At 44.4% G+C, this 17,519-nt stretch overlaps 1 protein-coding gene across 1 annotated transcript; it reads left to right on the top strand.

Annotated features, from left to right (window-relative positions):
- The first annotated feature begins 464 nt into the window (after positions 1–464).
- On the top strand, positions 465–12,888 carry LOC140469366 (lipocalin-like). Its single transcript, XM_072565815.1, has 7 exons — positions 465–619; positions 2,761–2,900; positions 4,883–4,959; positions 6,830–6,943; positions 10,602–10,703; positions 12,070–12,095; positions 12,749–12,888. The coding sequence occupies exons 1-6, from the start codon at positions 524–526 to the stop codon at positions 12,093–12,095; spliced, it is 555 nt and encodes a 184-aa protein (XP_072421916.1). The 5' UTR covers positions 465–523; the 3' UTR covers positions 12,749–12,888.
- Positions 12,889–17,519: the final 4,631 nt, after the last annotated feature.

Raw genomic sequence — 17,519 nt, 5'->3', positions numbered from 1 at the left:
TTGACTCTCATTGGGGTACAGTCCCACACACACTGATTCTCACTGGGGTACTGTTCCTCTGTCTCTCACCTCTGTATTGGTCCCACACACTCTACTCTCTCTGGTTTACCATTCTACAGGCACTGACTCTTCATCGATCCTAATATGCTGATTTGGTAATACCCCAATTGTCTAAAGATGTTTTCCCCACATTAAATACACGCTACAATCCCAATTGAATCAATTCTGTTACCCACTTAAAATACTGAGACAAGACATAATTGTTTTGTCACATTGACAAGATGTTCGTGAGATTGATATCTGGTTTTTATGTGTTTAAATGTTCGTGAGATTAATTCTGGTTGTGGTGTGAATCTTAAAACGTCTAGCAGCCAGTGCCGTGTGATTTAAATGAGTTCAGCATGTTGCGTCTGTGACTTATTCAACAGCTGTGGTTCTCTCTCCTCTATAAATACAAGACCTCAGACGAGTGCGAACATGAAACGTTTCTGACAGTCTGTGAGTCTCAGCAGGATCTACAAGGATGAACAAGCTGGTATTGTGTGCCACTCTGGCACTGTTCTGGTCAGCCGTTGTGTCTGGGGAGATCCAAGTTCAGCCCAACTTCAACCTCGAGCAGGTACCAGGGTTTATTACAGTCCCCTGACAGCAGGACTTCTATCACTGGGATGGAACTGAAACCAGGAGAACAGCAGAATGCTCCAGCATGCCCTGACAGTGAGAAAGAGACCGGGTTGTCGGCGAGGGTTTGGTAGCTTGACAATGTTTGGGGCAGTAAGCAGTGAGGGAATTTCTATGTGAGAGGGGAGGAGGGTGGGTTTAGTGACTGGCTGAGGAACTTGGTAGTTGAGAGAGCGTCTGTGTTGTGAAAGACGAGGGGTGGTTTGAGTTTCTGAGGTGTGTTTTTAGAAGCCACTACACGTATCGCGTTCTTCCTCGGTTTCCTGTCAGTGGATGGGCAGGAATATGGGAATTGTCAATTTGTTTGAGGTGGGAGGAGGGAATGTCAGTTGGATTGCCTTGACTTTGTGCATGGGTGATATTGTAGGGGGTACAGACTCCTAACTGGAATCCCCTGTGAGCTTTGTCAGACTCCATGGAGGACAGGTGTATCCAGGTTGATGATACCAATTGAACTTGGACATGAGTTCAGTGAAGTCTCTGCTGTACATGTCAACAAGTTCTCATGATCTCAGCAGTGACCTGAGCAATTTACATGCCTGTGAATTCACAAAGAGCTCACTCTGACTGGACACTTCCAATGCCCTCTCCATCACCCTACCCTTCCAACACTGCAATTGCCCCCTCTGATATTTCCTGCCCTCCATCCTAAACCTTCCACCTTCTGATTATCTTCTCACTCACTTGCCCACTTCTCCCTCACATGGGACTGCAAACTGCCCCTCCACTCTCCCTGCTCTTTGCTCTCACCCCCCTTTCCCCCACACCCCCCCCCCCCCCAATTGTGCTCTCCCCAATTTAAGCCTCAGATTGTCCACTCTGTGGGGGTGAGAAATGCTGCTTAAACCGGTTGAACGAAGAGCCGATGGCCTGCACACTTTCTGTGCTTTTTCGCAGTATTAGAGACCATGAGCAGCAAGTTACAGTAATATAGAAATGGAATCACGTGCTTGCTGCAGAAATACACTTCCAACAGTCAGTTACTGACACTGGGACATGGAGATTGCTGAACTAAACCTTGCTGTGGAAAGGTATTTAAAGGAATTTTCTAGCAGGTCTAGGGTTGCTTGCAAATTGTTTTTGTTTTGAAAATCTCATTCTACTTTTTGCATTGTTTGAACTCAACATCTGCAATATTGATCCGACTAATTTTCTGCTTATTGCTCCCTGAGACAGGAACTGCATTGTACTGTGCTAATTCTCCTGCCATTCTGTTATCGAAAGGATGAATGAAAGATGAACTGCAAGCACTTCAGAGAGGCTTGTAGCAAGCTACCAGACAACTCTCAGTCACCACAACAGACATACAGCTCCCAATCACCCCATCAATTACAGCTCCCAATCACCCCATCGATTACAGCTCCCAATCACCCCATCGATTACAGCTCCCGATCACCCTATCGATTACAGCTCCCAATCACCCCATCGATTACAGCTCCAAATCACCCCATCGATTATAGCTCCCAATCACCCTATCGATTACAGCTCCCAATCACCCTATCGATTACAGCTCCTGATCACCCCATCGATTATAGCTCCCGATCACCCCATCGATTACAGCTCCAAATCACCCTATCGATTACAGCTCCTGAACACCGATATAAACATATAGCTCCCAATCACCCAACTGATTACAGCTCCTGAACACCTATATAAACATACAGCATCCAACCATATGTATAAACTTACAGGTCCCAAATTCCCATATAGACATGCAGCTCCCAAACACTTGTATAGACATACAGCACCTATATATAAGCAAAATCAGAGATTGAAGGAGAATAGTGTGCCCATTCATTAGAATTCATGGGGAGGTAATTATAGATCAAACCATATAGTTTGAAGCAAATACAAGGAAATCACTATTGTCAAAGCCATTCAGTCATGACCCTTTGTGGTTCAGGTGGCTCTTCAACATCAGACTGCCTGCAGTGCTCAACTATGACAATGCCACAGTATGTAAATCCACCACACTCACTCTGTAACTGGCAAAAAAGTACAACAGGACAATCTAGTTTCACTTATCCCAGGGATTATACCTATGTCCATTCTAATGTCAAAGAATCTGTTTCTGTTCAGTTTATAGGGAAATGGTACATCATTGGGATGGCTTCTGATGCGCAATGGTTCACTACAAGGAAGGATAAGTTTAGGATGAGTACAATTCTCATGAAGCCTGCCGAGAACGACAAGGTTGAAACTGTTTTGACAAAAACCAGGTAAGGTTATAAAACCCAAATATACTTCCAATTATAACCCAACTTGAGAGAACAAGCCAATTATTACAATCGTTACACCCACACCATTCATTTCCCACAAATAGTATCCACTGAACCACAGTAAGGATTCAGAAATCGTTGCGGGAAAATAAAGTTCAGTAAACATAGTTTAATAAAAATTAATTTCCATGAGATTGTCCAAGCTTCCAGTGTTTCACATAATCCTTAAGTATTTTTCCAATAAGGGAAATGAAGAGAGGGTGGAATTGTGGAATAGGGGGAGAGTGTGAGAACGAGGGATATGCGGACAGGGTGGAATCTAAAGGTATTGTTGGTCACTAACTCTGGAGAGGAGACACTGCTCAGATATGTGCAATATTGTTTATGTCCCTTCACAAGTACACAAGATCCAGTGTACTGAGGACCTGGTGGTGATGATGAAACACTGCACAGAGGTCCTGGTTTATCCCGAGCCTGTCTAGTCAGGACCACTCTCATGCAGTACGTCAATGTCTACCTTTCCCCATGGATATTGTACCAGGAAGGTTTTTGTGCCTTCCTGTGTTTCCCACACCAGGACCCAAAGGATGTCTGCTGGTGGATCTTGCTGTGGACATTTTCTGCATGTACAAGGTAGGCAGTGGCTGGATTGAGCAGGTCATTTCAGTGTGGGTCAATCCAATGCAGCACCAGTGGTTTCAATTAGCTCATGGGTTTTTATCAGTCAGCTAATGTGGGGGGAATGGTGTTGCTGTTTGCAAAGACGACAAACAGAGCTGTTTCTCTAAGGATTCCAGTTATGATTAACATAGTTAACTTGACTGAGTGGGAACAAGATGTATGTGTGATGATCTTTGCCAGACAAGGGGCAGCGCTCTAGTGTAGAGCATGATAGGACAATTGCCAAGGTCTGGTGTTGTGTTAGGAGCACCCAATGTAGACTTAGCAAGTTTTGTACTCAACTGTTTCCAGTTTTGCTGTGTTCTTCAGATGCCCCAGAGGACAATGTCCTGACTAGTGTCACTTGCATGTGCATTAAGAATATAAGAATCAAAGAACAAGGGGCAGGAGTAAGCAATTCAGCCCCTCGAGCCTGTTACGCCATTTAATACAATCATGGTTGATCTGATTTCAGCCTCAACTCTCTGCCCATCCCTTGTAACCCTTCAAGCCATTACTAATTAAAAATCTGTTTATCCCCTTCTTCAATTTATTCAGTGTCCCAGTCTACTGCACTCTGAGGTGAATCCCAAACATCCTCGACTCCAGCACACTGTTCTGCTCCTAAACTGGACAGAGTGCTTCCAACTCGACTCAGGAGAGTTGTTTAAACAGCTTGCCAATGGATGGATTCACAAATGCGTTGGGCAAGGGGAAGATTGGCCAAAGGCTTAGTGCTAGTCAGAACCCTGTTCAACATCTATCCAAAACAGCAGCCAACTGCCACATCCCATATCCTTATCCATTCTCGGGATATCTATCCTTGTGTACCTGAAAGCAAACCCTGCACTGTAACATGATACCATTCATAAACAACAGCAGCACATGACATTTCCCATTGAGTCACTCAACAATCCTTTAAAATCCCATCCCAGAATCACCTCCCTCCCTTTAATACTTCCCACCCAGTCTAATCCCACTTTCCCCCTCACTCCCTGCACTCTTTAATTTCCCACCCAGTCTAACCCCACTCTCTTCCTCACTCCCTGCAGCCTTTAATATCCCTCCTAGTCCGATCCCATGTTGCCCCTCACTCCCCGCATTCTGCAATTTCTCCCTCAGTCTAATCCATTCTCCTGGTCGCTACATAGCCGTTTAGACAAACCCACTCAACTGAGAGCTCTCATTGTCTAATGACAAGTGGTAGCCTGATTGTTCCATATTATCTGAAGGAAAGTTATTATGAGCTCTTGGATTTGGTATGTTTCTGAGAATCACAGAAAGCTTTGCAGTGTATTAATTGTGTCTTTTTATTCCTGCAGGCGGGGGAAATGTTTGCAGATAATCTTCCCTTACAGGATGACAGATCGGGAAGGACAATTCTTCTTCCACAGTGACCGTCAGTACCCACTTCAATGTGTACTCTTGTGGTGCTTCTGTTTAGTCACAGCCATCTTCCTTTGTTCTTGCTTCAATACCTCTTGTGTTCCCTACTCCTGCTCACCTTGCCCTTCACACTAACTGGCCCTGAACTCTCGTCATCTCATTTTTGAGAACCTCCCACTTGCCAGACGTCCCTCTACCTGTGAACAGCCTCCCCCCAATCAACTTTTGAAAGTTCCTGTCTAATTCCATCACAATTGGCCTTGCTCTAATTTATAACTTTAAATCCATGGGCCTATTATTTTCCATAACAATTTTAAAACCAATAGAATTATGGTCATTGGTCCCAAAGTGCTCCCCTAACACCTCGGTCACTAGCCCTGCCTTATTTCCCAAAAGAAGGTCATCCACACACCGAATGAGAAAATTTTCTTGAACACATTTAACAAATTCCTCCCCATCGATTGGATTTGGAGACACCGGTGTTGGACTGGGGTGTACAAAGTTAAAACCACCTGATAAAGGAGCAGCGCTCTGAAAGCTAGTGCTTCCAAATAAGCCTGTTGGACTATAACCTGGTGTTGGGTGACTTTTAACATTGTACTCCCCATCAAAGCTCTCAACATTATGGCAATCCCAGTCTATGTTTGGAGAGTTAAAATCCCCTCCTATTACAACCCTATTATTCTTGCAGCTATTGTGATCTCCCTCCAGATTTGTTCCTCAGTTTCCCTCTGACTATCGGGGGGCTTTTAATACATCCCATAAAAGAGATCACCTCCTTATTTCGCAGTTCCACTCATTTAGCTTCACTGAACAATTCCCCTCCCTAAGTACAGCCGTGATGTTTTCCCTGGGGCAGCACGGTTGCTCAGTGGATAGCACTGCTGCCTCACAGCGCCAGGGACCCAGGTTCAATTCCAGCCTCGGGCAACTGTCTGTGTGGAGCTTGTACATTCTCCCCGTGTCTGCGTGGGTTTCCTCCGGGTGCTCCGGTTTCCTCCCACAGTCCAAAGCTGTGCAGTTTAGGTGAATTGGCCATGCTACATTGCCCGCAGTAGTAGGTGCATTAGTCAGGGGTAAACGTAGGGGAATGAGTCTGTGTGGGTTGCTCTTCGGAGGGTCGGTGTGGCCTTGTTGGGCCGAAAGGGCCTATTTCCACACTGTAGGGAATCTAATCTAATCAAAAATGCGACTCCCCGTTCTCTCTTGCCTTCCATTCTATCCTTCCAGCATGTACCCAGGAACATTAAGCTATTATTTCTGTCCCTCCCCCGGCACCTTTCTGTAATAGCTGTGATATCCCAGCCCCGTGTTCCCATGTGTTCATGTGCCTTACCTGTCAGGTATGGAATTGAAATAAATGCATTTTAATTCATCAGTCTTCCCTCATTTTCTAATGGAATTGCTATTCTCACGAAACGTCCTGATGTGTGCAAGATGAAAGCATTCGCTGACCTGGTCTTTTGACAGCTGGACTGAATTATTAATTGTTTGGTTTACCAAGAGGATTAGTATTCTTATAAGTAACTATAATAGTTACCCAGATCAGTAAATTTTATAAAAAACTGGATTGTTTAATGGATTGGTATTCCTTTTAGATAAATACATTTTAACTTTAGCTGAGTAAATTAATTAGTATTTCTGTTAAACAATTGAATTAATGCTTCTTCTAAATAATTCCCATTCGATAAATAAATGAGTCAGTATTCTTTTAAATAAATCAGCTAATTTTCTCATAAGATAAATGAGTGAGTCCTCTCTCTTCATCTCACTCCTCCATCTAAACTCTCTCTCAAAGTGTCACTCTCCTATTTCATATATTGCTGTGTCCAGGTCTATGGCGAATATTACATGACATGTAATATGTTACTGTCTCTGTTCAGGTTGGAACAGTGACAATGATGTATATGTGACAGAAACGAACTATGGTGAATATGCTTTGATACACAACACCATCATGAAAGGACCAGAAGTCACAACCCTGGTAAAGCTGTATGGTAAGAGGCCCTGTTCCTGATATCTTTCACATTAAAGTAAAACTGAGGCCCATAAGGGAATCCAATGGCCAGAGCTAGGAACTGTTGGACTGCCCATGAAGTGCAACCTCCCCCTTATTTATACTCACCACTGAGAGAATGCTCTATGGGGTCTTGTCGGAAATTGCATTATTTATTGTTACTGCTGAGAAGAAAGTCAGATTTGGACTTCGAGAAGGTGTTTGACAAGATACTTTCAAAAGGCTGGTGGTGGTATATTGGCATGGATTGAGAATTGGCTAATGGGCAGGAAACAGTGAGTGGAATAAAGGGTTCTTCTTCAGGTTAGTGACCTATGGCCCGGGGTGTTCCACAGGGATCAGTGCTGGGTTCGCAGTTGTTTTTAATATATATTTTAGTTGGAAGAAGGAAGCAAATAAGCTGTAGCTAAGTCTGCACACAATGCAAAAATAGGTGTGAGAGGGATACACACAGTTTACAGAAAGAGATATTGATAGGTTAGGTCGGTGGGCAAAAGGTTAGCAAATGGAACATGATGTGGGAAAATGTGAAGTTGTTCATCTTGGAAGGGAGAACAGAAGAACAGAATATTATCTAAATGGGAAAAAAACTGCAGAAAGCTGGAACATAATGGGACTTGGGAATATGTGGGCATGAAACATAGCAAGCTAGCACATATATGCAGCAGGTAACCAGGAAGGCTAATAGAATGTTGGCCCTTCCTTCAAGGGAGTTGGAAAATAAGAGTAGGGAAGTCTCACTGTAACTGTACAAGGTGCTGGTGAGACCACATCTAGAGCACTGAGAGCATTTTGGTCTCCTCTTTTAAGAAATATAGTATTTGACTGAGCCAGTTTAGAGAATGTTCACCGGGTTGATCCCTAGCATGGAAGGATTGTCTCATGAGCAAAGGTTAAACAGGTTGGGACTCCACTCACTGGACTTTAGAAAAATGAGCGGTGATCTCATTGAAACATACAGGATTTTTAAAGGGCTTGGAGGGAGTGAGGACTGCAGATGCTGGAGATCAGAGTCAAAACGTGTGGCGCTGGAAAAGACAGTAAGTCAGGCAGCATCCAAAGAGCAGGATATTTCGGGATGAAGGGCTTCTGCCCGAAATGTCGACTCTCCTGCTCCTCAGAGCTGTCTCTTATCCTCCAACTCCCTTGAAATAAGGGCCGACATTCGATTAGCCTTCCTGGTTACCTGCTGCATCTGTGTGCTAGCTTGCTGTGTTTCATGCCCACATGCTCGCAAGTCCCTTTGTATTCCAGCTTCCTGCACTTTTTCATTCTTAAAGAGCTTGACAGGATAAATGCTGAAATGATACCACCTCATGTGAGTGTAAGGGACCAGAGGGCATAGTCTCAGAGTAAAGTGGTGCCTTTTTAAGAGTGAGATGAGGAGGAAATCCTTCTCTCGGAGAGTTGTGTGTCTTTGGAACTCCCTGCTACAGAGAGCTGTGGGGGCAGAGCACTTGTGTATAGTTAAGGCTGAGACAGATTGATTAGTCAGAGAATTAAGGCTTATGGGGATGTGAGGAGCATGGGATCAGCCATGATCTGATTGAATATCAGAGCAGGTACAAGGGGCTGAATGGCCTCCTCCTGTTCCTATTTCTTATGGTCTTGTATGCCCAGCAGACTGTGCCCCTGAGTCCAGTTGAGATCAAAGGCACCAGTCTCAGATTTGGTGGAATGCACAGTGAACATTTTCTTGGTAAATCCTCTCAGTTGTCACAGTCTGCCTCCTCAGTGACGGTGTCAGGTACAAGGGGTGCCAGGCTGTGCCCTCGAGCTGGGTATTTCCCTGGCCTGCTGTTGCTGAGGAATTTGTGGTGAAGATGGAAAACAGCTGATATTGGTGTTGACACACATCAGGAACTGTCATGTTGCTGACTGGCTTCATGTTCCCATGTCCATCTCTCCATCATCACAGCAATGGTCCTGGTCATCCCTGAACAGCTCCACTCCCCTCTATTTGAAAGGAATGAGGAGTTTTGTATCCAGAACTCACCCCCACGATATACCAGTCCTAGCCCTTGATTCAGGTATTAATGTGCTCACATCTCCAGCAATGAGAGAAGGAGAATGATCAGATGAGATGGGAATGGGTGCAGGAGCACTTGTGGGCATGCATAACACACCAGATGATGAGTGTGCTAATGAGTTAAATTTCTGTCTGTGTACAGGTGGATTGGCATGTACAGGGTGGATTGGCCATGCTAAATTGTCCCATAGTGCCCAGGGATGTGCAGGTTAGGGTGGATTGGCCATGCTAAATTGTCCCATAGTGCCCAGGGATGTGCAGGTTAGGGTGGATTGGCCATGCTAAATTGTCCCATAGTGCCCAGGATGTGCAGGTTGGGTGGATTGGCCATGCTAAATTGTCCCATAGTGCCCAGGGATGTGCAGGTTGGGTGGATTGGCCATGCTAAATTGTCCCATAGTGCCCAGGGATGTGCAGGTTAGGGTGGATTGGCTGTGCTAAATTGTCCCATGGTGCCCAGGGATGTGTAGGTTAGGGTGGATTGGCCGTGCTAAATTGTCCCATGGTGCCCAGGGATGTGTAGGTTAGGGTGGATTGGCCATGTTAAATTGTCCCATAGTGCCCAGGGATGTGTAGGTTAGGGTGGATTGGCCGTGCTAAATTGTCCCATAGTGCTCAGGGATGTGTAGGTTAGGGTGGATTGACCGTGCTAAATTGTCCCATGGTGCCCAGGGATGTTCAGGTTGGGTGGATTGGCCATGCTAAATTGTCCCATGGTGCCCAGGGATGTGTAGGTTAGGATGGATTGACCATGCTAAATTGTCCCATAGTGCCCAGGGATGTGTAGGTTAGGGTGGATTAGCCGTGCTAAATTGTCCCATAGTGCCCAGGGATGTGTAGGTTAGGGTGGATTGGCCATGCTAAATTGTCCCATGGTGCCCAGGGATGTGTAGGTTAGGGTGGATTGGCCGTGCTGAATTGTCCCATAGTGCCCAGGGATGTGCAGGCTGGGTGGATTGGCCGTGCTAAATTGTCCCATGGTGCCCAGGGATGTGTAGGTTAGGGTGGATTGTCCATGCTAAATTGTCCCATAGTGCCCAGGGATGTGCAGGTTGGGTGGATTGGCCATGCTAAATTGTTCTGTAGTGTGCAGGCTACAGGTGGTAGATGTTAGCCATGGTAGATGTGGAGTTACCAGGATAGGGTGGATTGCTTTTTGGAGGATCAATGCAAACTTGATGGGCCAAGTGGCCTCCTTCTTTATTGTAGGGATTATATTTGTTTTCGTTTAGCACTATTATGCTTTGGACAGTTTGCATTGGCAATGAGTTCCACTATGTATCTGATACAGGTTCAATGGATGTTGAATCTCACTGGAAGTCAGTTCCATTGAAATCTACTGTTGATAAGATATGGGTTCCACAGTCATTAAAATCACTGACATGGCAGAAACTAAAGGTGACACTGAATATTATTGCATGCACCATATTCCATCAGCACTGCCCATTGTTGGGTAACAGTGTCAGATGATGGCTGTGGTATCTCAGGGATACTGATTATTGCTAGTGTAACAATAAGTGATTGGTTTGTACATTACACTTAAAAAGTGCTGGACATTGATTATATTTTCAGAATGTTAAGTGATGTCTTGATGTTCTTCATGTTTCAGGTAGAGCCCAGGAACTGAGACCTGAGCTCCTGGAGAAGTTCAGACAGTATAGTCTGGCACATGGAATGGAGGAAGAGAACATTGTAACTTTTGCTAAGCAAGGTAACTATTATAAGACCATAAGACCATAAGACATAGGAGTGGAAGTAAGGCCATTCGGCCCATCGAGTCCACTCCGCCATTCAATCATGGCTGATGCGCATTTCAGCTCCACTTGCCAGCGTTCTCCCCGTAGCCCTTAATTCCTCTAGACAACAAGAACCTATCAATCTCGGCCTTGAAGACATTTAGCGTCCCGGCTTCCACTGCACTCCGTGGCAATGAATTCCACAGGCCCACCACTCTCTGGCTGAAGAAATGTCTCCGCATTTCCGTTCTGAAATGACCCCCTCTAATTCTAAGGCTGTGTCCACGGGTCCTAGTCTCCTCGCCTAACAGAAACAATTTTCTAGCATCCACCTTTTCAAAGCCATGTATTATTTTGTACGTCTCTATTAGATCTCCCCTTAATCTTCTAAACTCCAACGAATACAATCCCAGTATCCTCAGCCGTTCCTCATATGCTAGACCTGTCATTCCAGGGATCATCCGTGTGAATCTCCGCTGGACACGTTCCAGTGCCAGTATGTCCTTCCTGAGGTGTGGGGACCAAAACTGGACACAGTACTCCAAATGGGGCCTAACCAGAGCTTTATAAAGTCTTAGTAGTACATCTCTGCTTTTATATTCCAACCCTATCATGTAGAACAGAAAAGAAATGAACACTCCTGACCATCTGCAGTTAGACAGGTCACACTCTGATACAGTCAAGAAAATGGGAATGGGTGGAGGCAGGAATACATTAGCTACTGTAGGACTTAAGTTCAACTTTGACTCTTGGTATCTTAAGAGACTAGATGAGGCCATTCCATCCACCTTGCCTGTCTGGCTCTTTGGAAGAATAATTCATTTAGTCCCATTCCCTTTCCCTCGGTCCAGTAAATCATCTATTTTAACAAATTTTGCCAAGTTTCCTTATGAAAGTCAATCTTGAATTTTCTTCCAGATCATAACAACTCATCCTGCTGAAAAAAAACTTATCTCCCACATTTCTCTGATCAATTTTACAAAAATTTAGTTTTGGTTTCATTGCGTTATTTAAACATTTGAGACAAATGTCTTCAGCATGTTAGGATTGTTTGGAATTTCACAATTTGTCTTGCTCCCTGATCACTATTGAGTCAACTCACCCCGTGAGAGCACAGTGTTCGGAACGTGACTCCTCAGTAATCTTGGCTGATGGATTGAAGTCTTTGGTGTGGGTTTGACTCAGCAAGGCAGGGAGATGTTAACTGAAGCAAAAGTGATGGCTGTACTGGTGTAGACGCGGATAGGGTATGGGATTCAGCAGCAGTTTAAGTAACTGAAGGAATGTTTTTCCATTGAAGTATGAAAATTAACCTTTTCTTCTTATTTGATCTCTTTTCAGATGAGTGCAAACCGACCCCTGCTTAGGTCAGTCTTTGTACACTATCTCTGTTTTTTGACAGGCTTTCGGGATTATTGACTGTTCATTGGTCCCTTCCGGCTGGGATAGATGAGATTTCTGGTGATAAGTTGAATCAAGGCCCCAGTAGTGAGATGTTGGACCAAGCCAATACAGCCCTGACAGTCTGAATGCCTGGTATTGAATGCAGTCAGGTGTTTGGTAACTGGCCAGTCATCAGGGTCAATCATGGCATTGGAGCAGGAAGCATTACAGTACCCAACGTGGTATGGTAGCCTGAAGTGGACCAATTTCAGGTCCATGCTGGTGAATAACATGGTTTTAACTAGCTTAACTGTGGTGGTACCCATAAAGGCCTGACTTTTGTCATATGGTCCTTACCATTCAAAGTGTTTAAGCAATGCTATAGAGAGAGAATGACCACCTAATGATTACATATGAAAAATTCTGAAAACTCACCAAAGGAAAATCTAAACTCCCTTCTGCAAAAGACAGAGTGCCCTAGGGATCAATTGGAGGTTTCAAGACTGAGATCAACAGATTTTATTTCGAGGGGTGATGGGGGAATCAGGATTACTGAGCAGAGCTATGGAACTGGAGGTTTGGGACTGTTCAAGTAATGGGGACACAGAGCTAATTACAATTTTGAATCTTTCTGCAGGACTGAACAGCCAGGTCTGTGCTAAAGTAACTACACGGGAGGGAATAGTTGCATTACCAACCTGCTCCACGCCTTTGATCACTCAAACATTGTAGACTGCATTTACACAGCCAGCAACTAATAAAATCACCATAATCACACATTGTCTCTGCCTGAATCCTTGTTGAGGTCCTATTGAGTCAATTCGTGTGCAGGAGGAGGTCATGTGCGTGGATCTGTGCAGTTTTGACAAAGTGATAAAACATTAATGTTATCCAGGTTCCAGTGAGATAGGGGAAGGGATCTGTAAACAACAGGCAGGATTCACACAGGTCATGGTCAATATTTACCAGAATTCACAGAGATGTTTGGCTTTATTTGTGCCCAGTTTGTGTCCCTGCTGCTCTCCAAAGTCTTCCTGTCTCTTCGAGGGAAGACTGCCCCACAGCTTGTCTCTACCAAATCACCTCTCCTAATGTGTAAGATGGACAGTGAATTCAGGGAGTATTATGTGTACCTGTTGGTTAATCTCACAAGAGAACAGCTGTGGTGAGACTGTCACATATGCTGCTTGGTCCAGATCAGCAGTTTCAGAGCTGGGGACACACTGATTTTTACTTTTATAAAATACCTTGGTTGTGTGGCTTTGAAACTGTAACTAATCATTCACTGCTGTGATAAAGCAGGAATCCATTCTTCCATTCTTGATGAGCGTCAGAGTGGACAGGCAAGTAGCAAAGTTTGCTGACAACATGAAGCGAAGTTTCACAATAATTAATGTCGCTGGAATCAGAAGGTTCCAAAGGAACAATGGTGGATTGAGTGAGTGGCTCTGACTGTGGCAGACAGAGTTCAATGTGAGAAAGAAAAACTTGGGGGCAAGAAAGGGGGTTTTCTCAATGGGGAGAAGTTCAGAACTGTGAGCATGCAGAGATTTATGGGTCCGAGTGCAGAAGTCACTAAAATCAAGTGAGCGGATCCAAACCAGAATGAGAAAGGTGAATGGAAGTTCGGTTGAACTTCCCCATTGGGCTAGAATACAAAAGCTGGAAGGTGTGTTCCAGTTGTACAGAACTCTGTCCGGCCTATAACTGGAGAGACTGTGGCCAGTCATGGACAGCAGCATCAATTCACTAGAAATACACCAGTACTAAAAGATTAAATGATCAGCCTGGGTGATGCAGGCTAATCCTAGATTCCCTCAAATTGAGATGTGATCAAATTGAAATAATGAAGATGATAAAAGATTTGACAAGTTGACAGAGAAAAACAATTTCTCTGGTGGCATTATCCAGCAGACCGGGGGTCTGGCTTAAAGTTCTGCTCAGGGCAGAGGCCAGGAAGCACTTTGTCACAAAGAGACTGGAAACCCGGAACCCTCTTGCCCAAAAAAACCTGGCGAGGCTCTAGATCAACTGAGAAGGTCGAAACTGAGAGTGGTAGATGTTTCTTACACAAGGAATAGGGAACTGGACAAGTAGAGAGCATTACAGAGCGGTACAGATCAACCATGATCTAATTGGATGATAAAACAGGATTGAGGGGCAGAATGACCTCTTCCTGTTCCTAACACTGTAACAGACCAACTGGGAAATCAGTCAGTGGATATTTATACCCCCACGACCAAAGAGCTGAGTTTTGGTGAGAGAGTCGGGCCAGAGGGAGGGGACATCCTTGTTTTTCCTGAGCTCACTCACTCCCCTCATTCATCAGCCAATCAGCATGGAGTCATCAAGTTCAGCAAAGGCCCTTCAGCCTATTAAGTCCATACCACTAAAGACATGCTACTACATTCACTAGTCACACTTTTCCAGACTAGGTTCTTTGCTTTAAATGTTATGACGTGAAGTGCTCATCCAAGTACTTTTAATTTGTTTCGACTTAATTTGATTTGATTTATTATTCACTTACTTTTTAAAGATTGTGAGATTTTGCATCTCAACTACTTGCCCAGACAGTGCAATGGCCGGGGGAGGGGGGGAGGGGGTTGGGGATGGTGGGGGTGGGGGTGCACTCTCAGATTTTCCTCAAATCCGTTCTAAATCTCCTGCCTGTCACTTTTAAATTATTCCCCATTGTTAATGATCCTTTGACTAAGGGAAACAGTTTCTTTCTATTCATCCTGTCCAGGCTGCTTTTAATCTCAAAAGCCTCAATCAGGGCCCCTCTCAACTCCCTACTCCAAGGAAAACTACTCACGCTTATCCAGCCTCTCTTCATCACTGAAATGCTCCATCCTAGGCAATATTCTGGTGAATCTCTTCTCTACCTCTGCTGAATTCCTGATGAAGGGCGTTTGCCTGAAATATTGATTTTCCTGCTCCTCAGATGCTGCCTGACCTGCTGTGTTTTTCCAGCACCACGCTCTAATCTTGTCTCTACTCCTTTCTGTCCACTCACATCCTCCCTATATTGTGGTGACCTGAAATGTACACATTACACCAGCTGTGACCTAACCAAAGTTCAACATGACCTCCCTGCTCTTACAACTGATGAGGGCAAGTGTCCTGTATACCTTCTTAACGACTCTACTAACCTTCTCTGCCAACTTCAGGATCTTTCCACAAACACCCAAGTCCCCTCTGTTCATCTGAGCTTCCTAATGTCCTTCCATTTATTGAGTTCTCCTTTGTCTTGTTACTTTTTCCAAAGTGCATCACTTCACATTTATCCGGGTTAAATTCCATCTGCCACTGGTCTGTCCATTTGATCAATCCATTTATATCCTCCTGTAATCTAAGTCCTTCATCCTCACCATCAACCACCCTGGGCAATCTTTGTGTCACTTGCAAACTTATTGATCATTGCCCCTATATTCTCATCTACATCCTTTATGAATGTCGCAAATAATAAGGGACCCAGCACTGATCCAGCTTTCTACCACTACCCTCTGTCTTCTACCACAAAGCTAATTTTGGTTGTATCTTGCCAAGCTGCCCTGGATCCCATGAGCTTTTGCCTTCATTATCAATTTCCCATCTGGGACCTTGTCCAAGGCCTTGCTGAAATCCATATAAATTCCATCCACTTCCCTACCCTCAATCAAACACGTAGTCACCTCTTTGAGAAGTTCCATCAGATTTATTGGGCATGATCTGACTTTAACAAAACCAAATTCATTTTAAATATATTTTCATGGGTTGAGAGTGCTGTGGTCACATTTATCTTATTGCCTTGACCTGTACCCATTTGGTATAAGTGAGTGGTTGTGGAAAGACTATTAGAGTTGGGTCTTAGAAAATCTTCACTTAATATCTGCTCATGGAATTTCATTCGGAAGCGACTGGTCACTTATCAGGAGTGGGATCCTGAGCCTCCTTTTGTCCATCTCCCTAGCCCAGGGCCACGAGAGTTAGTTGTAGCTCATCAATGAGTGTCTGCCTCTGATCAGAGAACATAACACTGAGCAGCAAAAGGTGGAAGGGTGTTCAGTTCAACTACATTTCAAGATGAACGGGAAAGCTGATGATATTGCTCCCAAAGCAAATTGAGAATTTCATTGCTCGGGGGGGGGGGGGTCCTGATTGAGGTACTTAAGATTATAAGGGGCCTGGACAGGATGAACAGAAAGAAATTGTTCCCCTTAGTCAAAGCATCATTAACAAGAGGGCATAATTTTAAAGTGACAGGCAGGAGGTTTAGAAGGGATTTGAGGTTATGATGTTGAAATGTTTCCAGCAACTCTTTATCTTTTGATGAACGATTAACCAACATAAACAAAACAGAGAGGTCAATGAATGCCCTTTGCAGCCTTGGACACTGCAGCTGTTTGCTTTACAAAGTGTTTTTTGTTGAGCACAAGGACATGGATGAAGACTATCTGGTTAAGGACAAAAGCAATTTATAAACTCAGTGCTCATCAAGGTAGACTGTTGCAACTTCAGAACTTGATGATTTTGAAGTTACAACATTAATGCTCATGGCTGTAGGTGACCTAAGTGTTTCCTGTTCAGGGAATGTCCCCCATGCTCTGTACCTGGTTATTAATCGACAAAACCGAGTGCATAGCATGACCTAATACATATCGTGTCTCCCACTTGCCCTTCTCACACTCCTATCTGCTGGATAAAAGTCCCAGTGGAACGAGGTCAGATTACAATTCGATTAGCCTTCACTACTTGGCAATAGCCCAGTGCTGTTATCATGAGACTATTAATCCAGAAGCTCAACTAATGTTCTGGGGTCTTTGGTTCAAATCCTAGGTCTATTGATGACCACAAAACAATTGTTGGGGACACCCATCTGGTTCATTAATATCCTATTACCAGCTTTTGCCCTCTCTGTTAATTTGACCCCAGCAGGTGTAGCACTGTAGCATTAAGGGTAAGTATCATTATGTTAATGAATAGCAAAGTCATTTAGAGGGACACACTTGGTTCCAGAACTGATCCAGAGGGGTTCTGGAATGTTCTCCCCCAACCAGCTATGTAAATAATGTAATTCATTCATAAAAGCTCACTGTTCATTAGTATGAGGAGGAGCCTACCTTCCTGCACATCCTCAGCATGAAGGCACAACATAGTGGCAGTGGTAAAACCAAATATAGCTTTTCTCAAAGGTCATAAGCATGGTGGCTCAGTGGTTAGCACTGCTGCCTCACAGTACCAGGGACCTGGGTTCAACGCTAGCCTCGGGCGACTGTGCAGAGTTTGCACATTCTCCCCATGTCTGCATGAGTTACCTCCAGTTGCTCCAGTCTTCTGCCCCTGCAGGTTAGGTGTATTGGCCGTGGGAAGTGCAGTGCTTGGGAATAGAGTGGAGGGTGGGTCTGGGCTTGATGCTCTTTGGAGGG

Source organism: Chiloscyllium punctatum, chromosome 49 (assembly GCF_047496795.1).
Source record: "Chiloscyllium punctatum isolate Juve2018m chromosome 49, sChiPun1.3, whole genome shotgun sequence".
Lineage (NCBI taxonomy): Eukaryota > Metazoa > Chordata > Chondrichthyes > Orectolobiformes > Hemiscylliidae > Chiloscyllium > Chiloscyllium punctatum.
This window is presented reverse-complemented; position numbering and strand designations above follow the sequence as displayed.